This window comes from Porites lutea, chromosome 1 (genome assembly GCF_958299795.1).
Source record: "Porites lutea chromosome 1, jaPorLute2.1, whole genome shotgun sequence".
NCBI classification, from domain to species: domain Eukaryota; kingdom Metazoa; phylum Cnidaria; class Anthozoa; order Scleractinia; family Poritidae; genus Porites; species Porites lutea.
The window spans coordinates 31,593,423-31,618,978 of record NC_133201.1 but is presented as its reverse complement, the minus strand read 5'-3'; the positions used below and the strand labels follow the sequence as shown (position 1 = coordinate 31,618,978).

The window sequence follows — 25,556 nt, the reverse complement described above, 5'->3', positions numbered from 1 at the left end:
CACACGACTTTTATACCTCATGTAAATATGCTGCTTGTTCCTATGATTTTTTTTCCCTGGCGGGTAGATTACACCTCTGGAGGAAAACGTTTGACTGAGAATTAATGTGATTTTTGCCGCTTATTTCATACTGAGAGGTCATGACAAACATATTGATTTTCTGCGGTCATTGTTTCTGGTCGGCATGATTTGCCCTTTGATGCAAGAGGATTTCCTTTGACCTCTTTTGAAATGCAAAGCTCTTCATTGCGGCTAAATGAGGGTTTTAGGTTGTTTAGTTTTCTTAAATTGCCTCCTGGGTCCGATCAATTATAAGCAATTTTATTTTTGTCCGTGAATGGGACGGTTTCCTGCGATGTTTTGTCACGAGATAACTACCGCCTACCTCGCTTTTGCGTTTCTCATTGCCACGTTTAAATTCCTGTTAACTGTCTCCAGCAAAGGAACAACAAATGAATATACATCTGTGTGGATTTCATATTTCATACAAGTTTTCTGACATAAAACCACAGGCAGACCACCCTCTGTTAGTGGGGGCCGTTGTTGATTGAAATCTGAGCAACGATCTTTAGTTGCTTTAGAAGAAATACATATGAACAAAACGGTGGCTATAATTTGTTCCAAAATGCAGAATTTAAAACAAATTTTTCAATAAAAGTTTGAAGAAAATGTTAACTGAGTCATGTGTCATGTTTTCTTTCGCCGTCCCATGCTGTTTAAGCGCTATTTTGCGAGATGAATATTTGCCCTCGGTGGTTAGAACTAAAGAAGGAGACAAGACAGGCAGCAACCAGCCGCCGGCGCGTTAAGCTGGAACTGACGCCAAACTATTTAATTTCTTACCGCGAAAATACCGGCGCCCGATCCACTAGATATATGTATCCATGCCCCATCCGAATAAGAGCTCAATCCTTCCAAAATTTCTCCAGAAAAGCGATTCTGAAGTTGCAAGACCAACTTTCTCAACATGACCGGTGGAAAAATCTAAACCAAAGGCATTTGAGGTATGCGCGTCGATTCAAAACCACCAATCAGCGTATCGGGACCAAAAAAACATCCCTGTCCGGGGCACGGTTGTGGTTTTGAACTGCCAACGGTCGCGAATGCTGTGCATCGTGGATTTAAATCGACGCGCATACCTCAAATGCCTTTGGTTTAGATTTTTCCACCGGTCATGTTGAGAAAGCTGGTCTTGGAACTTCAGGGTCGCTTTTCTCGAGAAATTTTGGAAGGATTGAGCTCTTATTCGGATGAGGCATGGATACATATCTAGTGGATCGGGAGCCGGTATTTTCGAGGTAAGAAATTAAATAGTTTGGCGTCAGTTCCAGCTTAAATTGGACTGGGTCACGCGCCGGCGGCTGATTGTTGCCTGCCTTGTCTCCTTCTTTAGTTTCAACCGCCAAGGCCAGATATTCTAATTCATCTCACAAAATAGCACTTAAAACAGCACGGGACAGCGAAAAAAAAAACATGGCACGTGACTCAGTTAACATTTTCTTCAAACTTCTATTGAAAAATTTGCTTTAAATTCTGCATTTTGGAACAAATTATAGCCACCGTATTGTTCATATGTATTTCTTCTATGAACAACATAAGATCGTTGCTCAGATTTCAATCAACAACTGCCCCAACTAACAGAGGGTGGTCTGCCTGTGATAAAACTCTAATCAAGGTGGAAAAAATCTCCCCTCCCTACCCCTCTGGTTTTCACACAAAATCTGCGGGGAGGCTAGGCCCTGGGCTGTCTGCTCTCTGCTGGGCTCGGATAAGCACGTAATAAGCCTGGATACCCGGCTACACTGACTTGAAAACACGGGCGATAACCGTGTTCAAGCGAAAACTTAGCGGGCACCTTTTAGCAAAATAACACAGACATATAAGCGTCAATATAACTATTCGTAACTAGTATCCATGTTCATGAGCCTTAAGCAATTGGACATTGATAAGGCCATTTTGACGTGTGCTAAATTTATTTGAAATCATGTCTTGTTTCGTAACGGGCACCTAAGTTACGAACAAATGTCTTGCTGTTTATCACATAAAATTAACACTTCAGATAAAAATCAAAATTACTTATTCTGAATATTATTTCGACACTTCCAAAAAGATCCGTAAGGACAATAAAGCTCTTGTTATGTAGATCGAGTGTGCCCGGCTTTGTATTCCGCAGTAGACAAGTTGAGCTTCTAGGCGTTAAAATAATAGTGTTTCCTGCGTAACGTCCTTCCAGTCTTAACGAAACCGTTCTTGAAAAAAATTTTGAAGCAACTGACAAAGGAAGAAGTATACAGTTGATACCATATTCTTTTCAGATTTATTCCATTTTTTTTTTTCGCCTTCAGTATAAATTGACCTGAGATGTGGCGTCCCCCTTCCCTTTTTTGTTTAGAAAGCAAGAGAAAAAGTAGCCTCCCCGCAGACGTCCTTTGGGGTTCGTTTGTCACGCATTCATTTCTATGAATGCGTGACAAACGAACCCCAAAGGAAGTCTGCGGGGAGGCTAGAGAAAAAGGTTCCTCTTTTATAATCAGTCCCATAAAACCCTTTCAATTCCACAATTTTAAACGGGATCATTTGCGGTCGACTTTGAAGATCATTTGCAGTCCATTTTGGCGATCATTTGCGGTCTCGGGATCATTTGCGGTACTGTCAGCACCAAGTTAATTTCATAGATGCTTGACAGAATGATTGATCTCCATAATAGAGATTGCATTAGCCGCGGTTACAAAAACCTCTTGCCAGAGGTTTCCCAAGGACTATATTTCGTTTTTTTGTTGGTTAAGCGAACGCTTGGGTGAAAAAACGTCACGCCCGAGAACTTTCTAGAAATCAATCGATTCTACGCTTTGACGTCATACTGTAACACGATTGACCAATCGAACAATGCCTTCTCCATATTAGGGTTTTCTTTGGCGGGAGAACGAAGCGATCCGTTTCTCGTTTTTTGTTTTTTGTTTTTTTTTTTCGAAACCATTTTTCAAGGTCATACGAAAATCGCTCTATCAAGGGTTATTGTAACTGTAAACCCGCGTACTTGTCTTGACCTGCCAAGGTATACGTGCTGTAATACACGAAGAGCCCTACGTGCGCTCACATCACTTTCTGTGTAAAACCGCCAAACCACAGAGTCAAACTAATACCAGACTTTCAAATGAGGAAGAAATGACATTTTTCACACCTGGAATTAACGTAAAACTAATTTGGAGATTTCTGACCTCAGCGATCTTACGGAAAATTGGGGGACTGTGAACAGGGTAATCATTTCCAGGTTGCTGTCAGTTATTTTAACAAAATGTGCCTTGTTTTTCGTGAAAAAAAAAAAAAAAATTCAAAATTGCAACACCCCTCCTTACGAAATGAGCTGTCTCCTTTTCTCCTTGCATCGTCAGAGACTGTGTTTGGCTTTTTTCTTTGTCGTGATTGGTGAACAAAAAAATATATACTTATCGCACTCTCCTCGTAACGCTAGCATTAAGACACGTGAAAAAGCTCAACCACGGTCGACGAATTCCATGTGCAAGTAATGTCAGGTCTTTGCATAAGATTTTCTTACTCTGTTTTTTGAAGTCGAAAGGCCGTGATTCGTCTCGTTATTTTATCTTTTAATTTGCCGTGAATAGATATCGTTAAAAAGAGAAAGGTCATTTGTATGTTAAATTACTTGACCAAATGTTGGACTCCTGGGTCAAAGCTTTTTAAAACTGGACTTTTGCATATCTGACACTCCTCACTCACTTCGTGCTTTAGTATACTATCTTACGCGACCAAAGGTTAGACTCTTTTCTATTAGAAGTACACTATTATCAAAATTAATCTGTCAGCACACTGGGTCAGCGCTAATCAGAATGAACACTGAATTTTTGCGTGTCTGGCGCTCCTTGTTCGCTTAAAGAAAGCGAAAAAAATAAAATAAAATAAAATAAAATAAATAAATAAATAACTCAACATAGAAAGAATAAACCCTCGACACCCCGATCAAAACTCGGACTCCCCGATACATAGCAATGGGAAAAGGGACACGTTTGATGTTTTGATTTGATAACATCCTGTCTTGTACTTTTGACATCTTTATACCATTTTCCCCCGCAGTTCAAATTCACTTTCTGCATGAGGGGAATATTGGGCGGTAGCAAATACCGCAATACCGTAAGAAAAAATGGCAAATATAGAAATGCGGCGTCGAGAATAGACGAAACACCGATAGCGCGTCTATCCATATCGCGTGTTTGTTTATCTCAAGCAGCTTTGTACCAGAAATCAAGCTCAGCCATTGCAAGAAAACGTACAGGACCTCATACTTATCAACAGGACGATCGAAAAGCCTGGTCATTGGATGCAACGACAGTTTTATTGTAGGTTGAATATCAGAAACTGTGTAATCATTTATAAACTTTTTATTACCTTTGAAGTCTGACTCGTTTTGTGCTGCATAATTGTATTGACCTGTATTACACGGAAGAGCGCGAGTGAACAGTACCGCTTTACCCACTGTGAGAAATTCCTTTACTGAATACCGTTATAGCCAGAGGATGAAAAACCGCATACGGCAGGGCTACTAGATGATACAGCAATACTGCACGTAAAAATCGTAACTACCAAAATACCACTTGAAAAATGCTCAATACCGGAATAATGTAAACGCTTAAGTCAACCATAATTAGTAATAATAAAATAGAAAATAACTTATTCATTTAGTTACAATACCTTGCTACTTGGTATAATAGAGGTCTTACCTATTGCTCTTTCAGCGTACAATATTTTCGTGTTCAGTGCAAAGTGCATATCAGCTGAGTTAACAGCATGCACTGACCTATCAGTGCCCTAATCTTTGACATTCGCAAACTTCTAAGCATATGGAAATTTCACAGATGTGGCTCAACGAGCATGCAAATCCAGCTCTTCCCCTAGGCATTTGCCATTCATTTTCTTCCAAAAGATACCGTATAAGCCGTATCCCATATTTACACAAAGACTACCATGAGGCTTACCCATCGCCTGGATGATGACTCAGCATGTATTGTTTTGTTTACCTTGTTTTGAAATCACTCTAGCCACATTTCCTTTCGAGTGTCACGGTCTCGCGTGACTTGTCGAGACTCGCCCCAAAAAGGAGATCTTTCCCGCAGGCTATTCATCTAGCTATACATGGCGGGCAGAGTTATCAAATGCACTACAGGAACTTGCTTTCCACATCTCAGTAGCTCTTGAATGAACTCGATCACTCACGAAGACATACTAATGAAAACGTTTTCAGTGTGCGTCTCTAAAAGCGGTTGAACTACTCAACGTTATCGTTAAAGCGGGCCTAGAAAACGAATACCGTTTCTCCTATGTAAGGAGAGCATTGTATTTTGCGACACCTTTAACAATACACATGCGAGAAATTACACCACTCTTTGAACACGGGTGGTTAATTTAATTTAGTTACCTCGTTACCCCTTAATAATAATAATAATAATAATAATAATAATAATAATAATAATAATAATAATAATAATAATAATAATAATAATAAAAGAACTCGATGATTCAAAAATCACTTGTTTTTCAAATGAAAGCCTGAAGTTTGAGATCAAAATAAAAAAAAGGGAGCCAATTTTCCGCAAATTTCTGTCGTAAACGGTGTCAAGGTTTTGTGCGATAGTATGCATCTAAAAGCCAATTTAATATTGCAAAAATTGATGCTCGGTTAATTTTGTATCGAAATGTATATTGACCACTGTACTTGATGGCTGCTGTTAAGAAACTGTTAATCATGTTGAATTCATCTCGACTTGTTTTACAAACACGTTTCTAATATTTGGCACAATTCTAGTATTATTTTGTTAAGTTATATTTTTTATATTTTCATATTTATACTTCATGTTATCAGGTTTATGCGTTTTTTTTTGTTTTTTTTTACAGGCAGCTAAAGGTGCAGGGAATACAGTCTAGACAAATACATTTTCTACTAGCCAAATAGTAAAATAAGTGTTAAACTTAATTAGTCAATATACCGAACTTTATCAGGAATTTAATGGTCTTCAAAGTGACGTCATTAAATTGCAAAGTCAAAATAGCGAGGTTTTAGGAAATTCTTATTTACACTAGGTTGAAAATTAATTAAAAATAAATCTTTGTACACGTTTCCCGCCCCGAAGCATGTTTCATTTCGAAAATACAGCAATTTGAACTTCCGAGTTTTCTCGTTGAAAAACGTCTCCCCTCGTGATTTTCAGCAGGCTTAACCATTTCAAGTATTAAAAGATGTGTTTATGCGTACGTATGCCAGCTCTCGAATGAAAAGAAAGAGCTTTAACAGAAAAAGTGAACTCCAGATGTTTTTGTTGATTTCCGGTGGCCATATTGGTGGACCAAAACTATCCACCAACGGCGTTTCCATAAGCTCTACAACGGTAGGTGAAACGTTTCGGCAAATAACTCAGAAACTGTGGGCCACAAAGACCTGAGACTTGGACAAATTGTTTACATGTAAGTCTTTTATAATATTTCATGTTCATTTTCTTGGCTTCTTCCACTGGACGGTTTCTAATTTATTTTTATTTTTTTGTGTCGTGTTTATTGCTTGATAGTGAAAACGAAGAATACTGGGCTACCTGTACGCTAGATTAAGTTGAGGGTCAAGAGAAATCCCATGCGTTGATTCGTTTCTTGTGTGGGCCTTCAGTCAAATCTTAGTCGAAAGAAAAAAACACAAATTCATCCGTAAACAAACCGAACCAATCACCTCGTCGTTTGCCCCATGGGCTTATACTTGTTTACTGGTCCTCTGTGAACGGCCTTATATCAGCATGGACAAAGGTCACGGAATTTCTAAATTTTTCATCGTGAGCGACTACCGTATTATTACCCTGGCGCCAGAGGTCCGTTCTCAAAATACCTACTATGAAATAAACCGTGCTTACGGTTTGGTTGTTTTTTTTTTTTTTTTTTTTTTTTTTTTTTTAAACAAACAAATATGCAAACTGTATGGGTTACGTTCAATTATCCGCAATTAACAATTTTTTTAGTCACTTCGATTACAGGTCCATTTCAGATTATCAAATGTCCCACACAGGGGACATTTAAGAAGTTGCGAAGATAGTCCAGTTACACAAGGACATGTATGAAAGAAGGACAGCAGAAACGCCTTCAGTTGTCAAACAAATCTTTCAATACCAACTTAAAATACGATTTAATACAAGCAAAACTCTCCATCATACCACACTGTACGCACAGTTTTTTTGTTTGTTTTTTGTTTTTGTTTTTGTTTTGTTTTTTTCATTTCTTCTTCACGTTTCAGGCGACATATAAGCTCTATGAACAGTCCACCTACTTCTATTACTACATTACATACATTCATTGCAACGGCATATCAAATCATCGCATAGGTTTGATCGCTGGTATCGATTGTATTGCAATTGTAAACACAACGTATTCAATCCATATATTCAATGCAAGAATCATAACAAAAGAAATAATAATAGTAAATAAATACCTCCTCCAAACACAGCTTGTGTAGACCGTTGCACACCGCTGCCAATTGCCCACGAAGCCAAAACCTTCCCCTCAGAAGTCCTTTCTATTTTAAAAAGCGCTTCCGCAAATGGGCGAACGATAAGCTCGCCTCATAGCACAGAGATCTCACATGAAATTGAGGACATGTTTCAAATTCCCCACCCCCTATGCATGAGGATCAAATTCCTCATCCCCGGAAGACTCTCTTCCTCCGGGACGGCAATGGTGCCAGATACCCGGGAAGGGTACAGTGTATGTTGAAGCTTCGATTTGACAGATAAAGTAAATAAAAACAACAAAGTAATAATAATGAAGAAAATAAAGAAATTAAAAAATAATAATGAAGAACCCAAATACAAATACAGACCGTTTGTGCTGTGTTACCAAAACATTCCTTGCATGATACATAACATGTACCCTCACCAGTTTGTCGTACCGTTGTGGTTATGCCTTCACAAGTGTTTCTAATACATAATATGTACACAATATCACTGGGGCGTGCTGCATCTAATCTTTATAAAAAGTGACGTTCGTGATCTATGCAATGTCCAACATACCAAAAACTGAAAACCAATTAGAAACTTTTAACTCATTTTAGAACTCTGTTGTTGTTGTTGTTGTTTGTTTGTTTGTTTTGTTTTGTTTTGTTTTTTTCTGAGACGGCAATTCAATTATCAACATGTCACGGTGAGTTCTTGACCTTTCCAAGCAATTGCGATGGGAAAAAAGAGATGACTCTCTGGCTTAATAACATTATATCTTATCATTTTCGCACGCCGTCCTCCCTACGTTATCACCTCCATTGCAATTGGTAAAAATAAAATATAGAACGACGTCTTCATTTAGTTACAAACCTTTTTAACGGCTACTTAGTTTAAGAGAGGTCCTACCTTTTACTGTTTCGACGTGCAACATTTTCGTGTTGAATACAGAGTGTGCGGTGTCGAATGTCGAGCTGGCGTCAGAAACACAGAGCCTAAGAAGCCACATCAGCTGAGTTATCAGCGTTCCTCTTGAGTAATTGTTACATTACTGACCAATCAGTGCCCTCACCCTTGGCATTTGCATGCCCTTGCCTCTATCAGTTTTGTTCGACACAAGATAAAAATACTTATTACGTTTCAAGATTTTAATCAATCAGTCTTTTATTCGTATTACGCTTATAACATGCTACCAGCAGGAGATCTCTGGAAACTCAACTGAGCTTTTCAAAGGAGGTCCCCTTAAATTTCTATAATGCATTACAAAGCTTCTTATCGAATATATGTGGCCATTGAACGTATTGTTAAGCAGCAAGAGTATCGTACAGTAGAACCTCGGATAACTCGAATTCCCCGCTAACTCGAACTAAATTTCGTTTCCCTTGATCAAAATCAGTTCACTGAAAGTTACCCGGCGGGTTAACTCGAATTCCTCGCAACTCGAACTGTTTTTCGCTTCCCTTCAGAGTTCGAGTTACCGGGCTTCTACTGTACATATTATGTTCCACTACGAAGATTCACTACCAATATACTTATATATAATATTTTTATTTTGTTTAACAAAACATTCCAGTTTACTTTTAATTAAATGCAACTTAGGGACGGACCATTAGAAATGTTATGGGGGGGGGGGGGGGGGAGGGGAATTTTCGATTCCTTGTATGATTTTTTTTTAGGTCATAGCATGAATATTTTTTCAGTGTTAACTGGCGTGCAAGAATTTTTCCATTTAATTTTCCCTTGTACGAATATATTTTTCTGTACTTCGCCCGTCCCCCACCCCCCCCCCCCCCCCCCGCTTCATAAATTTCCTAATGGTCCGTCCCTTAAATGAATTAATTTCCTTCCAGTTGTGTGGTAAACTGATCCATATCATAACATCTCCATATCTAACTGACAAAAGTCTGTAATTATAATAACTAGTAAGTTCTATTTATACGGATGGATAGTATGATTCCTCGAAAAGTAATCTGGAAAAGAAGGCGGCAATTGTTTCCTTTAAACATAGTTAGTCCTTGATTGCCTGCAAGGAATCTTGGCGAAAAAGGACTGCATTGCGGTCTAATTCAGATAATGTTCTTTTAATTATCTCTAATGCTGTTTGCATCTAACTTGCAATTACATAAGGAACTTGAGCACTAGCAGGAGAGTTATAATCTGAAACAATTGTCCACTGGCGAGACTCCGGCCGCCGCCTGATGTGGGACACTCCCCTCCAAGTTTGGCGAAGATTCTGAGCGGTCCTCCAGCGCCATGAGTGATTTTCATTGGCACAGCAAACACTGTGGCTCCTTTGGAGGGTAACTTGTCAATGTTAGCAACGTTCAGATATCCAGGGATGTTTTCCTTGAATAAGGTTTTGCGAGACTGGAAATCTTTTGACTGGCCATAGTCAAGCGACGCTGTGTCCAAACCAACTGCTTTTACCTTTCGACTCACCATCCACTTGGCTGAGTCTGGGTGGATACCTGAAGATCAACAAGCTTGTCATTCAGCAGAAAGACAGCAGACACATAGTACCTATTGTAAAAGGGTTTGCATTTTAAACTTCTTTAGTAGCTGAATTAGTAGTGTAGAAAGGGGTAGGTAGACCACACGACTTTTACCTCAAGATGCTGCTTGTTCCAATATTTTTCTTTTTTCTTTATTTTTTTTTTCCCTTTGGTGGGTAGATTATGTTCTGGAGCAAATCAGATTTTTTTCCCGGTTGTTTTGGACTGAAGCGCGTAGTTCCTCCCTTGGTAATAATTTTGGTTTTCCACGCGAACCTCATCAGTTGCATTCATGCTTAGTTGCTTTTACTAAGAGCAGCTCTAGTTGTGCTGTGTCGTGGGGAGAATGGTACAACGGTTCTGTATGAGCTTTGACCCCGTACATTGATACCAACGTCGAGTGTCGAAAAATGTTGTTTACCTATAGGCTACTGAACGCAGCCAATAATTACGGAGTGTGCATTTCGATATTCTGACTTCTGCTTTAAGCTTAAAGTGTGTTTTTTTTAGGTAAGTATTTGTGACAATTTTAACACTTTCTTCCCTAAAACAGTTCGAAGACTCATGTAAATAAGTGTGCACAACGTTTCCGTACACTTCTTCTAAAAACTGGAGTGGATAAGTTCTTAGTTAGGTGCACAATTAATGTTGAACTTTCTCCGTTGTGCTTGGTTCTTATTAGTCCTAGTGTTGATCTCCACCAGCCAAAACGGAAGCTGCATGTAAAAATATTCATACTGTAAAAGAAGTCACTAGGCCACACGACGTTTACCTTATGTCAAAATGCTGCTTTTTCTAATAAAGCTTTTTCTTTGGCGAGCATATTATGTTTTGGAGGGCTCTATACGTTTTAACTGTTTTGTATGCAAGGCAGACGAAGTAATAAGGACTGCAGAAATCATGTAAAATGGAGAAAACGTAGCTACTTAGGCAACTCTTGTCACTCCCTTTGGGATTAGCGCTTCGCAAAATAGGAGAGCACGCTTTGTCGAAACGTGTAAATTGAATATCACTGGTTATATCAATTACGTCTGCAGTTCAAAGAGAACAAATTAAAAATAAAAATAATAACAATAATAATAATAATAATAATAATAATAATAATATGTTATTAGATGATCAACAACCTATCTCTCTAGCATGATCTGAAGATCATAGGACTCAAAAAGCTTTAGCACTTACCTGGGAAGTGCATATTGGATACGTTTCCAGTGGGTTGCATTCCTAGATATTTGTTATTGTCGGAGAAGAATTCTCCCCACCCCGTGTACACCAACAGAATCACGCCCTCCGGGATCTTGCCATGTTTTTCTTCCCAGTCCTCGATGTCACTCGGCATCAGCTGATAGTCCGCGTTTGAGAAAGCCTTCTGACGAATATCTATTACAACAGCTGGTCCAATGAGGTCATCCAAGGGGATCTGTCCTGTGCTTCTTTTCTCTTTGTACAAGCTTCTTGGTGCCTCGATGTGTGTCCCACAGTTTTCAGAGGTGTGGAAGTCATACATGATAAGGTAAAATCCGTCTCTTGTCACGTTAGGCCAATACACTTGTTTCATGTTGAAAGGCGTCAATCCTGGCCAGCAGAAAGTCTCGTTGCTAAACGAATACGTCATGTCAAGCCACTTAACCTTCACGCAAGAACAACGAAGAAAAAATTACTAATTTTTGTATCTTATTTGTTAAACATAGGAAAGCGGTGGAGAAAGAAGATTCGCACAACGCTGCAGTTGACGTAACGTAGAAGATAAAACATAACGCATCAGACAAATCCAGCTGCGCCCACCACCCCCCCACCCCCCACCCCCCTCCCCGGCATTAACAATTTTTTTGGCCCATTTTTGGCGTTGGATGGTAAATTCTTTGTGTAGGGTGGGAAACTTCAGCTGCCAAATGCCCCGCGGTGGGGAAGAAAAAAAGAGAGCAAATCCTCGTCCTCATTCCACACTGTAGCAGTTTTCATTGATCGCATAGTCTAATAGTACCACTTTACGCATTTTTAATGTGAATTTTTTCGTTTCAGTTTACGTCTGCCTTTGTAGTAGCGCTATTCTTATTAAGCCGCGACAAAACAATTCATGCATGATTCGTATTTTATCATTGTTATTTTTATCTTGGTATAAATAGTTCGTAGGCAAAAAAAAAAAAAAAAAAAAGGACTGCTTTGCGTAATTGTGCCTAGTGCGAATTTATGTCATTGAAATATGGGGTCATAATTTCAAAACGATTACAAAGAGAGTTGATTGAGCCTATCTGTTTTTGTAAATTGCCTCTCTATCTACGGTGTCGTTTCGAAAATTTTCGCTGAGAGGCCGGAGCTTTGCCTTTGCCTTTGATGATGCCGTTCTTAGTACCCACAACTCGTAGGTGGTAAGATGAGAAATGTGTACATGTATTCTGAAATAATTCAGCTGGCTTGACATGTGTTCCTAGGTCCGAGAATTAACATGTAATTTGTTTTAACACTTTTCCTCTGTGAACTCAATTATATCTTGAAATAGCCTAGAAATAAAATTTTGTTCTCAGAGATTTGCTCTATAAATTAAACATTACTAGCGTGAGGATTATTTGCTTGTTGAATGACATGCGATATTTGTTCTCCTCCGGGATCCCAGAAAGTCGTTTGCATTAGGAGCCTATAAAAATTGGCTCCTGTTTGTAAACCTTTTTCAACAGACTGGCTTTATAGCTAAAATGAGAATTATCTCTAAAAAGGTTAAATTAATTACAACTCACAGAAATTCTGTTCATCCTGATCTTTCATCTTCTACTTTAAATTGGTTCCGACTATTTCTTTCTTTGATCGAATACCCTTAAACTGCTCAAGATTAGCCGAAAAGTCTTTATTATAGCCTGATGTACATCCCAAGCATGCCTAAATGGTTACACATTCCAAACATATTTGTGCTAACAATTTGGTCCCCCTTCATGTAAGTAGTAAAATAATTTATAGTATTGATATGGCTGAAGCTATCTGTTCTGAATAGTTTGATAATATGAAAGGAAGTTCTTCAAATAATAGATTGATCATACATGATCATAGAAGTATTAAAGGGACGCGATCACGGTTATGCGCATGCACGCCGTTTGTCTCTTCAGAATAAATTTGTTGGGTCAACACTAAATTCGAAATCGCTATTACTGGGGTGCTTACCATTTGACAGAAAAATCCGGTTGGGGTGTCGAAAGCATAATGGTAAGCGATTTACCAGTTTACCGTAGAGATACCACACCCGTAACGCTTTGAATCCAAGAAAAGGGCGAATTTGTGTAGCGTGAGTCTGGAACCGAGAAGGAACCGAGAAATTGGTTAATGGTAAGCAACATTCCGTTTGGTTCGTACCAACTGGAATGAAAGGACTACCTCAAAACGTACTCCTCAATTTTCGGTTGGAATTTCCGAAAAGTGACCTTACCATTTACTTTCCATCCGGAATTTCCGAAATTTTCTGTCAAATGGTAAGCACCCCTGGTACAATCATTTAAAATCCTTCGTTTTATTCCGACATTAGTCGCTTTGGCTGGCCTAGTTATACTTCGGTAGTGGTGACTAACGTGTGGTTGTGTTGTTTGACTGATTATGTTTTCAGAAAAGACGGAAAAAATAATGTTTTGATCATGGAGGTTCAGAAGAGCATCGTGGCCGTCCGGCAACAGGACGTTCTCAAGAGTCTTTGGAGATAGAGGAGCTTAGCCGATCGATCTGGTATGGTTCTAGGAGTAGTGTGTGGCTTACGAAAAGAATACACGACACTTGGAAAGTGGTTAAAGGCATGATCAAGTTCGTTCAACTTTGATTTGATTTTTGACTCTGATCTGCAGTTACACCGCAACAGGTCCCGCGATCTTCACCGATCTGGTACTCTTGAAATGTTCCTTGTATCTTTGTTTTACGATCGTATATGTCTAAGAATTGATGTTTTTAAAAGAAACTATTGCCTGAATATTCTGTTTATAATCTAGTTTCTTTATGTGTTCTACTCGATAACATTTGTTTTGAGGAACACCGACCCGATGCGACGCCAATAAATTTGTTCATTTGCTGATAAACAATTAAAATTTATGCTCAATTAAGGATAATCTTTATACTCATACGTTGTGTGTTTCTGTCACCGGTCAGGCGCTATATGTAGGTATTTTTGGGTTTATATAAGGCGAACTGAGAGAACAGTATTAAAATGCTTGTTTACAAATTTTGTTTGATGATCGGTGACTGCTTTGTTAGCGTGGGTACGACCTCGTAAAAATACACGATGGTAAATGTTTGTTTGAAAGCAGGACAGGGGCCGTAAATCTTATTCTTATCGGCTGCAACATATATCTGAGGAGTAGCAAAGAATAAACTTGAATTATGGGGATATATAAAACCAAACCAAATGCCCGGAAATACTCTCGCGTTGCGAACAATGAGTTTGAATTTTGTAAATTTACGTGTGTGCATCTAACTCGCTTCCGATTGGTTTAAAAACAATCAGCTACTGTCAGCACTCACACATGCGCATTACCGTGCACCAGTCCCTTTAAAATCATTACACTTATGAAGGAAAACCCACAACTCGACACAACGACAAACCAGAGAGGGTCCGCAATTATCTTTACTAGACCTGGATCAGTAAAATCTTGAGTGCCTTATTTTAAACTGAAAACAATAAATTGATCCTTACGGCAGGAAGGGTGATAGAAAAAAATAAAGAAAGAAAAAATAATAAAGTGGTGAATTATATTTGCCCGATATTTCGGTTTACAACACAAACCTCCAACACGGGGGCTATGAAAAAAATATGAATACAGATAAAATATTAACGTTACATATGCGAGATTTGAATACATGGCAAACAGAAAATGATAGGCTACTAAAATGATAAATGTCACTAATATAACTGAGGGGAGTTCATTTGATCACGTCTGTTTTTACAATGAGGTTCTAAAGTCATAGCTTTGTCAATGAGGTGAGCCTCACTTGCCTTTCTGACAGAGTCACGGTTGCTACGGACCGGATTAGTTCTAGGGGGAATAGGAAGGACGTCGTTGATAGAGTCATCGGCTTGATTAAAATGCTCGGAGCCAGGAGTAGGATTAGGAAAGTGGCCATTGTTGCGAATGGAGAGGCGATGCTCCCCAAGGCGTTGGTGGAGATAGCGCCTGGTTTCCCCAATGTACTTTTTGCCCCATTTTTCGACCTCAATGAGATAGATAAGGTTTTTGCATTTACAGTTTAAGGGGTCATCGTTTTCCTTTGATGGAGGTGAAGATGTAGTGTAGGTGTAAAATCATTTTATACCCCCTTCCTAGATCAAAAGAAATTCGATTCGAAAAAGACAACAACAACAACAACAACAACAACGTCGATTCAAGTACTAAAACATGCCTCTTGAAAAAAATCTACAAGTTTCTCGCGTCCTATTTGATAAGCCAATCTGCTAATCTGGTTGTATTTCCAGTAAATTCCTCCATGTTTAGTTATTTTAGCTACGATAGGAAACCAAGTGCGTGCCAAAAGCTCGAGGTGGCCCCGGGGTAGGCAAATGCCCGATCCCGGGCCACGCAAAATTTGCAAATGCCCGGTCCCACTCCCGGGCTGCCCGGAGTGACAAGGAAGGTAATGTCCCGCAGTGCCCGGGGGTGGGGGTGCAGTTGGATTTGACTGATGCATAAATGTTTAAATACAAATGAACAAATAACCCAACAACACGTTGTAGAAATCAATAGGCCTACACATTGTGTTCGGAAAGTGATTGTTCTTTATATTTCCATTTCAAACTCTTTCTGCTTTCACTGTTGGGAAATATTGTTTACGTAACGTAACAACTCAAATTTACGCAGGATATATAATGATGTTCATTGAAAAACTTATCACTCACACCAGACTTGCCTAGAAGTCGATCTCAATTTTTTTCACGAGCGCGAAGCCGGTGCGAGCGGTAGATTTTTTTATGTTTTCGGCTGCAAAAGCGAGCGAGTGAGCTAGAGCTCGACTTGTTTTCCCTGAAAAAAAAAAAAAACAACAAAACAACAAAAACAACAAAAAAAAATTCGCATCAAGTGACGTCATTTTGGCGCGAACTAATTGCGTCTCTGTCGCGTGTGTCGTCGCGAGCTGTTAAAGTATGTCAAAACAAACAAATATCGAAAAAAAAAATCCGATAAGAGAAAGTAAATAAAGGAATATTTAATAAAAAAAACGTGTAATGAACAAAAGTGCTGTCTTGTGATATTTGTGAGTTCAGTCTCCAGACGTTTCGGGCCTGGTCCTTCAGTGGAGTTCAAGTACGTAAGAATCCTTGCAAGGTTTGCATACGTCATTAAAAAAAGAAAACGAAAACAATAACAAAAAAAACAACAACAATTAGATCGAGAAATGAGGAGATGGGCCAACTACAGGAACTGGAAGTGAGAAGCGAAGGACTTTGAGAAAGTCTATACTCACACCTGAATGTCATTTGCGGTTGTATCGTAATAAAATTAGATTAAAGTACACAGTCGAGGCCCGAGGCCTTGTTTTACCTATGTACAGTGTCCGTGATGTGATGGAAACGTTAGAATTGTATTATGTTGTACTGAAGACAAAGGAAAGAAAATAATTAAGACAGATTGTGGAATGTTAGAGATCGAGTGTAGAACGTAGAAGGTGTAAAAGAAAGAAAATATTGGGAGTAAGATATAACCCTCACTGAAGTTTTATTGAAGGTGAATCACGAACATTAACTTCCACTCTCTCTATCTTAACTAGTCTGTGCACAACACAAAAACGGATCATTAGTACCTTTTCTTGGCAAAGTATTTAAGTCTTACATATGTATCACGGAATAAAACTTAAGTCGTCAGAAATCAATTAAAAATCTGGCATTGTTGGAAGTCTGGTTACAGCGACCATACCCTCCAATAAGCAAATTTACGGTCAACCAAGCAAGCGCGATGATAGAGCTACCCTATTCATTTGTTTGTTTGTTTGTTTGTTTGTTTTTATCGCTACAAAAATTATGTTGGAATATACCAAAAACATAGTGCATTCGCTATTGGTATAGAAAACTTGCTTACGCTGAGTAACTAATAACTATATTTTAAAAAAAATGTAATTCATATTAAGCATGATACCTTCGTTCTCTGTTTATCGCACTTTTTCTGTTTCCCAGTATCAGCAAAGACTCTAGTAGCGCCTCCTGATCCATTCTTGATCTTAATTGGCGCACCATACACCATAGCTCCCGCGGGGGGTAACTTATCCAGGTTGGCAACCATTTCATATCCGGGTATGTTAGCACTTGTTAGGATTGTATGTGCCTTGAAGATTTTCGACGGTCCATTGTCCCACGATACTACGTCCACACCCACCGCGGTAACTTTTCCACTCTTCACGATCCATTCAGCTGCTTCAGCACTGAAACCTAAGATAAGAATGGAAATACATTGTTCGTATATGTCTTAATGTAAAAACGAAAGTTGTGTTTTTGTTTCTACCAGTATGATTGTTCTAAACTATTGCCTAAGAATTACCGTACGAGGCCAAGTGGAACCTGTTACAGTTTATCGCCACAATATACCTTGAATAAAGTTCAAGAATTGATTGATTCCAAATTAACGATGTATACAGTTTCTGCTCTCTCGACTTAGCTTCCCGTTCCTCTTCTCCAACGCCCCCCCTCCCTCCTTCTTATTATACTTTGTAGCTTCCTCAATCTTCTCCCTTCATCTCCATCTTCGGTGTCATTTTATCTTCCTCGGCTGATCGCCCCCCCGCCCCCGACTCCTTTTCACTTCCCTCTTCCTTTTACACTACATGGGAACTCTTTGAGAGCCTTGTGAACCCCTTGTAATCCCCATGTAACATGAAAATAAGGAATAGTACAAACGTTAGATGCTTTCCTATGTAAGCTTTACCTGGGTTATGTAGATAACCGTAACCAGTCTTGTTTGATTTGGGATCATAGCCCAAAAACTTCTCTGGATTTGCCCAGTCCTTTCCCCGGCCTGAGTAAAGGAAGAGGATAGCACCATCCGGGATCCTGCCGTGTTTTTCTTCCCAGGCCTCCAGGTCACCTACGCTCAACAGATAGTCTTGGTTCTTAGCAGTCTGGGCCGAGATATTCACAACAACTGCTGGACCTATAAGTTCATCCAACAGAACTTCGTCCATATATTTCCCTTTTTCGTAGAAATGTTTAGGGGCATCTGTGTGAGTTCCACCGTGCTCTGAGGTCAGAATATCGTAGTAGGAAAACCCAGCTGGCGCCGTTTTGTTCTGTGAGGAAGTCTGTTTAAATCTGGTGTGACCAGGAAAGTAGTTGGTCTTGCTGTCGTAACTGTACGACAGGTCTAGCCACTCAGTGGCACAATATCTGAACAGCGTCAGACCGATTAGAACCGCTAAGGAATTCATACCTGGAAATTATTGATCGGAGAAGATGTAAACACTAATGAAATAAAATACCGCAACATACTGTAAAGGACAGAGAGAAAAACTCCTTTATGTGTTTGTGTTCCAATAGGCCATTTCCGAGTTCCCCGGGCCTCTGTTTCAAAAAGAGGTAGGTGCGCAGCCTTCGATATGGAAATCATTTTTCATTCTCATGTAAGTAAAACTCATTTTCACAAGAAAGGTTGTGCATCTAGCCTCGTTTTGAAAGTGAGGGTTTTTGGAACTCGGAAGTGGCCTATTGGAGCCCAATTCCGCTCTTTATACAATGAGTACAAATTCAGAAAAGCCAATAGGAATTTAGTGCTTTAGAATAAGTTATTTTATTCTAAAGCGACAAACCCCCAAGGCGCTTTTCTCAAATATTTATTTGCTCTGTAAATAGCGCAAGTGAACTTCACATGAAATAAAAGCACATAACGGAGTTCCCCTTCCTGTTATTTATACTGACATATTATGCCACAAATAATTCTTCTTACAGTGGCTGATACCTCCCATGTTTGTACATGCATGATATAAAATGCACAGCAAGAGGTTAAAAGATATAGCTTTTTATGTCCACGGCAAATGCAGATAAACTTTACTTAATCTTGGCACTTTTGTTAACCTTTTTTTCATTGAGAAAATATCTTTCACAAGAACCATTTTATCAAAACACAAATCTTGTTTGATTTTACGGAGGTAAAAAGGGCATGGACAAAATGTGCGGAAATTCTTATCTTCATCGACTTTGTAAAGGTCTGATGTATAAAAATGGTCAGGTATTCATCTAGCCACCTGTATCAGATGATGTGAACAAATTTAGTTTCCAAAAATGGAAAACATTCTATTCTACGATACTTATGTAAATGGTACTTTATTGATTGTTATTGACTCATACTTGGTAGAATAATATTCAGTTTTCTTAAGCACAAAACGCAATTACATATATTCATCATTGTTGTAGGTAAGAGTGGCTATGTGGTTTTCGATACAATACTAATCTTGTAAACATACGAGTTGGCATATAGAGCATTAACCTAATGCGTTCATACGTAATATTATTATACCGAAAAAAGTTTATAATGATAAGCAATCTTTCATATGCGGCACGTGTTCATCCATTAAACGTAGATCTGTGGAATTAGACGGGTGGTATGTAGCCTGATACTCCTTCCCTGACCGCTCTACTAAGAGGAGAGGGGTGCAAATTTCCTCTTTAATGTACGGTGCTTGCACCTGGTTCGTTTTTTCACTATAGCTACAAAATTATTTTGCCGTTCACGTGGCTTCGTTCTTGATTTGGGGGGTATTGTATCTTACACTTCTCGTGGGCAACTCAAGGCATGTAAAATTATGCCGAGAGCTGATTTCAAAATTATTCTTGCTCTACTGCCTCGAAAAGGAATATGCACAGAACAAACTTTATAAGGGATGAACATCGAACGTTGGTTTTACCGACCGGCGTTGATAATGTGTTGCAAAAATCTCTTCTAGACAAAAGCACTGCCTTTGGGCTGCAATTTATGTGAGGTTAATCTGAATGTTTTGCCAGCTCTCAAACCATTTTTCCGTTAAGGTAGCCGTATTGCTCTAATTAATGGAAACACAACTTAAAACAATAATGATAATGATATATGAAGCAATTCTGTGAAACTAAAATGTTGCTGGCTGTTCTTGTTTTCCAACAGAACCTTGAATGAGTGGAGTAAGTTCATTGATGTCGTTATTCACAGCTTTCTTTTGTAAATTTTTATTTCTCATTAATTGACTTGCTCCATATCGCCCCATCTCAACAGACTTTTTTGCCATCCAAGGGATACCATGATGAACAAAAGCATGCCGCTGTACCATACTAGATCAGCATATTCAAAAAGGGGCATAACAAGACTTTTATAGAAAAGTAGACGCGCCCTGAAAGGCAATAACCACTTATGTACCATGCAATAAGTTTCTTCCATTTTATATTTAACATTATATAATTTATTTAATGGATGAGTTCAAGAGAAATGTTTGTAAAAGGAGAGTTAGATTATTGGATTATTGGATTTTCCCAACTTCCAAAAAAAAAGGCTGTGATTGATAAATCGGATAGTGACCCTCACCTCTTGTTTTCACTGGAGCTTGAGGAACATAGAAATTTCTTGTATTTATTGAAGCCTGTCTATCAACTTGAAGTCCACTTCCAAATATTTTTGATACCAAACTAATTGCCATTGGAATTCCAATTAAAGCAAGTGTACAGTGAAACCTGTATTAAGCGGACACCCTCGGGGAATGCTGTAGTGTCCGCTTAATACAGGGTGTCCGCCTAATACAGGTTTCGATATATAACGTCATATGAGGTGTCAAATGCCATTCAAATGAACAGTGAAAGCGTTTACAATACTCCCAGAGACTATGACGATAGACGTGTGCATTAATTTCTTTATCAAAGTGAACCAATTGATCATAGTACCATAAACATGGATTGCAACTCACATTTGAAGAAATCAGATGAGTGAAACAAGCCCTATACAAACAAAACGAAATAGAAAACAATCCTGTACTGTGAAACTAATCAAATAAGTTCGTCAAGTCATTTTTTTTTAATGTAAAAATCGAAAAATTTTTGGGTGGCATTTCGGGGCAATCTTTCTCATTTCCGGGGTCTGGCATGTTGGGTACCGGTGGTGAAATTTAATTACAAGTGTCCGTTTAATACAGGTTAGCAACAATAGAAATGACCCTTTTTAGGTACTTTTTAGGTGTCCGCGTCCGCTTAATAGAGGTGTCCGCTTAATAAAGGTTTCATTAAAAGTATACAAGGGAAATAAATTTGGGGACTTCGGCTACTGTCCGCTTAATAGAGGGTGTCCGCTTAATACAGGTTTCACTGTACTTAAGAATCCTCCCTCAATCTGTTTCCTTGTTGGTTTGAATACCAATCTTCCACCGCTTTGATAAGCTTTATTTATTTGGTTTATTTGAGCTTTTATAAACTCATTTTTGAAAAGTGGAAGCATTTCAATAAATCTTTTTGAAATAGTTATACCATTTTCTAATATTTTATTTATTCCAAGGTCTCCCAAAGCAGAAACAGCTCCGGTTGCCAATGCTGCAACAGGTTTTGAAATTCTTTTGTTGCGTAAGGCAGTAATCTTGTTCCAGGGGATACGAGTGATGTAAATATAAGTGTTCTTCATGTTTTACCGAAACTTGAAAGAGTCGATAAAGCGGATTTCAAAATTGAGTGAAAATTTTTAACCATTTTTTCTTGATTTGTATTCGTCGACTTTAATATTTTTTTGAAAATGAAATATAGTTCTCCTCAGTTGTTCCCGGGGGGGGGGGGGGGGGGGGGTACTCGGGATTTCAAGTGACGGGGATGATCGAAGGATTTTTTGGGGGTTGAAATTTTCGATTCCGGGTTTTTTTGGGTACGAAAATTTGGCTTGGGTAGCTTAATTTCAGTAGGGATTTTTTAGAGGTATTAAAAAGAAGCAGATGAAGGAAAGGATATATTCAGATGGTATGATGGATAAATAAACACGTACGAGTGTTCAATTTCCAATGTTTTTCTTTGTGTTATAGCATTACCCCTTTCTGGAACTTTTAAGGGTCACAGAATCGGCATGGGATTTTTTGGGGGTCAATTTTTGGTCCAGAGATTTTTGGGGGTTTTGCTGGAAGCCCTAGGGATCTTTTTGGGTCTTAGCTTTTGGCTCCATTCGATCATCCCCGTCACTTGAGTTCCCGAGTACCCCCCCCCCCCCCCCCCCCCCGGGCAGTTGTTGGATTACATGTCAATCCACCTTTGAGTTTGGCAAGTCGTTTGATAAACAAATGTTAGTCATAACCCTGAAGACTGTGAAATATGACTGGACTAGAATCATTGGCTTGCGACATTGAAGGTGGCCAAAGTTATGTGCTGCACCACGATACTTTCCAGTAAAGTGACAATGGTCTCTGACCTTAAGTATTTTGCCTGTTGAATCGTCATCGTATAATTCTTTTTCACAAGATATAAGAAGACCGAGCTTTCTTTACAGAAACTGCATTGATCATTAGATTTGATTCCAATTTTAAAAAGGAAATAGTTCGTTGCCAATTTTCTATGCAGAAGTTTAAATTGAAATACACGTAATTTAGATTCGTTGGTACATAGGAAAGCAAGGGTATATGAATTACCCCAATCAATCGTGTCAAAGTCACAAAAGTTGCAGTCTGTCAGCCATTTTTCCTGACTTTTACAAGGGATAGAGGCGGTTTGAGTTAGAAAAGATTTGTAAGCTAATTTACAGAAAGCTTCAGAGGATAATAGGCTTCTGGTGTCGGTTTTAGCACCGTTCATTTGTGGACAATGGTTTTTACGTTTTATATTCGAGATGGCACATATCACTCCGTGGTACTGTAGAAAGTGAGCTTTTATCGCAAACTTTTCCCTGAAAGTATCAAACGTTAAAAATTGTGAATCCTCTTCCAAAAGGTCATTTACGAAATAAATACCTGCCGTGGACCAGTTACGATAGTGGATAGGCTTGTTGTCAATACGTATAAGAGAGTTGTACCAAATTGGTGTTTCGCCGAAGTTGGAAAGTTGTTTTTTAAAATTCAGAAGTGACCACGTTTCAATAAGTTCTTTAGTAAAGGGGTCTTCTATTCCCAGGGAGGCAACATCATCCGAATTAAGGTTACCTTGCAAAAGAAGGTTAATGTCGTGACTTATTAGGGAGAACTCTACAAACAGCTTCCATTTTCCTCTGTTATGAGGATCTAGATATCGTTGAATCCATTTCGCTTTAAGAGCACGATTGAAACTTTGTAAATCTAGCATTTTGAGGCCACCTTCGGCAAAGTCATTGATTATTTCTGTTCTTTTGACCTTATCTTGTTTGCCATCCCATAGGAACTTAAAGAAAACATCTTTTATTTCTTTAAGTTCATGATGCGCCGAAGGTAGAGGGGACAAGATGTAAACTAGCTGCGAAGCAAGCAAACTCTTAATGACCGTTATTTTCCCAAGAAGGGTTAATCTTCTGAATTGCCAAATATCAACTAACCTACAAATCTTTTCCTTTTTTTCTTCATAGTTCAGTGTTAGAGATTCGCCTTTAGTTGTAGAGAACCAGACCCCTAAGGCTTTAACTTTATTAACAGGCCACATAATATGTTGAAAACCCGGGATTACTCTTCTTTGCAAACGTGAAGAGCCAATCCAAAGAGCCTCTGTTTTTTCGTAATTGATTCGTAAGCCAGAGATAGTTGCGAAAGAATCTAAAAGACTAAAAGACTGGTGAACTGAGTTGTCTGAGCCATCTAGGATCAAGGTTGTATCATCTGCGTATTGACTTAGTTTACATTCTGTGCCTAAAACACAATTGCCTTTGATTTGATCGTGGTTTCTTATGGCATTTCCTAGTATTTCAACACATAAAATGAATAAATACGGGGATAAAGGACAACCTTGTCTGACACCTCTAGTAAGATTGAAAAAGGCGGAAGACCAACCGTTATTTTGAATGCAGCTGCTTATATCATTATAGAATAATTTAACCCAGGTAATCAAGGAGTCACCAAAGTTATAATAGCGGAGAGTTTTTTCAATAAAGTTCCATTCCAAAGTATCGAAGGCTTTCTCAAAATCTATAAAAAGTAAAATGCCAGGGATGTTCTGGCTTTCAGCGTAAGTTATTATACTGTCTATTAACCTAACATTTTCACCAATTGATCTACCTTTGAGGAAGCCCGTTTGATCATTGTTTATCAAATCAGGTAACACTTTTTTTATTCTTGCTGCAATTGCTTTTGTTGCAATTTTGTAGTCGCAGTTTAAAAGGCTTATAGGTCTCCAGTTTTTTAGATGCTGTAGCGGTTTGTCTTTCTTTGGTATCAGGGTTATCAATCCCCTACGCTGCGAGATGGAAAGGTGACCCTGGGTAAAAGACGAGTTTAAAGCGGCGAGTAAAAAGGTAGACAAATCGTCCCAAAAAACTTTATAAAATTCTGCTGGAAGACCCCTCATTGGTTTATAATCAACAGAATGAATTTCAAGATTGAGTACTTCTTGAAAATACCAACCGCTACCATTCCTTTAATAAATAGCAATTTCTTTTTTGAGAATCTCTATTATCATCTTGGTAAGTATTTCTTTAACATCTGTTGCTTCAACATTGATATATGTTTCAGAATGAGAATAGGACTTATCTTGTTTAAATATTGTTTTCTTTTTATCACGAATTAGCTTTTGCTCCATGAGGCAAACTAATACAAGACGGGTTTTAATATTGCGGTGATTTCTAAAAAAGTCTTTTATTTGGGTTGCTTTGTACGCAAAATACTGATTTGGAATAACACCTGATTGTCCATCAATGGTTTATTTTTCAGCAAAACCATTAAGAGCTTATTTCTCTCTCTCTTGGTACCTTGTTCATGAGAAGGAGTATCAGCAGGAATTGTTTTTTGATACACTCCTGAAAATATTCTTGAAATGTTCTTTTTTTTTTTTTTTTTCTTTTTCTTTTTTGTGGTTTTGGATTAGTTTTTTCCTTTCTTAATTTTTCGTTTTCTTTTTTCTTTAGTTTTATATAAGCTTCAATAAGTTGCTGTTTTTGTTTATCCTCTTTTAATCTTTTATTTATTTAAATTCTTCCTTAACAAGTTTCCTTAAATCACTTATTGGTTAATTGTTTAAATCAGCAGCGCTCATTTATTATAAGAGTAGATAATACATTAAGCTTTAATTTTGTTTTTTTCTGCATCAACTAAAATCGCTTATTATGGTAAATAAAAGCCGTATCACGTATTTAATCGAACTTTCACGAGAATCATAAATTTTAATAAGAAAAAACAATAGGTTTTCACGTGTAAAACAAAAGACTGCATTCCGGAATACCCTAGCAACTCAATGTTTGAAAAGTAAACTTGAAAACATTTTTCGGTTTTGTTCGTTGTTAGGGTAATCTGGAATGTGTTCTTTTGTCTTTCATGTGATAAACTATTGTTGGTAAACCGCAATTACATGCTGTATTTTTCTGGATTATAAAAATCTAATATTAGTTTTTTTTTTGTGGGAAAAAACCCCTTCTAGAATATTCTGTAACTGATAAACTATTCACATATCAGTTAAAAAAACTGGCAGGTGTTTGAAATGTTATGTAAATGATTACATATTTTGGATAGCTGTGTGAATAAATTACAAACTTTGTCAGTT

General features: G+C 38.3%; 1 protein-coding gene across 1 annotated transcript; it reads right to left on the bottom strand.

Moving 5' to 3' along the window:
* Positions 1-9,290: 9,290 nt before the first annotated feature.
* On the bottom strand, positions 9,291-23,510 carry LOC140928026 (uncharacterized). Its single transcript, XM_073377747.1, has 5 exons — positions 22,853-23,510; positions 17,851-18,351; positions 17,068-17,357; positions 11,156-11,603; positions 9,291-9,949 (listed from the first exon to the last, which is right to left on the bottom strand). Exons 1-5 carry the CDS (start codon positions 23,508-23,510, stop codon positions 9,600-9,602), a joined length of 2,247 nt encoding a protein of 748 aa, XP_073233848.1. The 3' UTR covers positions 9,291-9,599.
* Between the last annotated feature and the right edge of the window lie 2,046 nt (positions 23,511-25,556).

Excerpts from the sequence above, each read along its gene's own strand:
- LOC140928026 (XM_073377747.1), bottom strand. The coding sequence starts at position 23,510 with ATGTGGCCTGTTAATAAAGTTAAAGCCTTAGGGGTCTGGTTCTCTACA. Across the intron at positions 18,352-22,852 it reads TCGTAACTGGTCCACGGCAG|GTATGAATTCCTTAGCGGTT; the intron begins GTATTTATTTCG and ends AATAATTTCCAG. Across the intron at positions 17,358-17,850 it reads CGGTTATCTACATAACCCAG|GTTTCAGTGCTGAAGCAGCT; the intron begins GTAAAGCTTACA and ends TTCTTATCTTAG.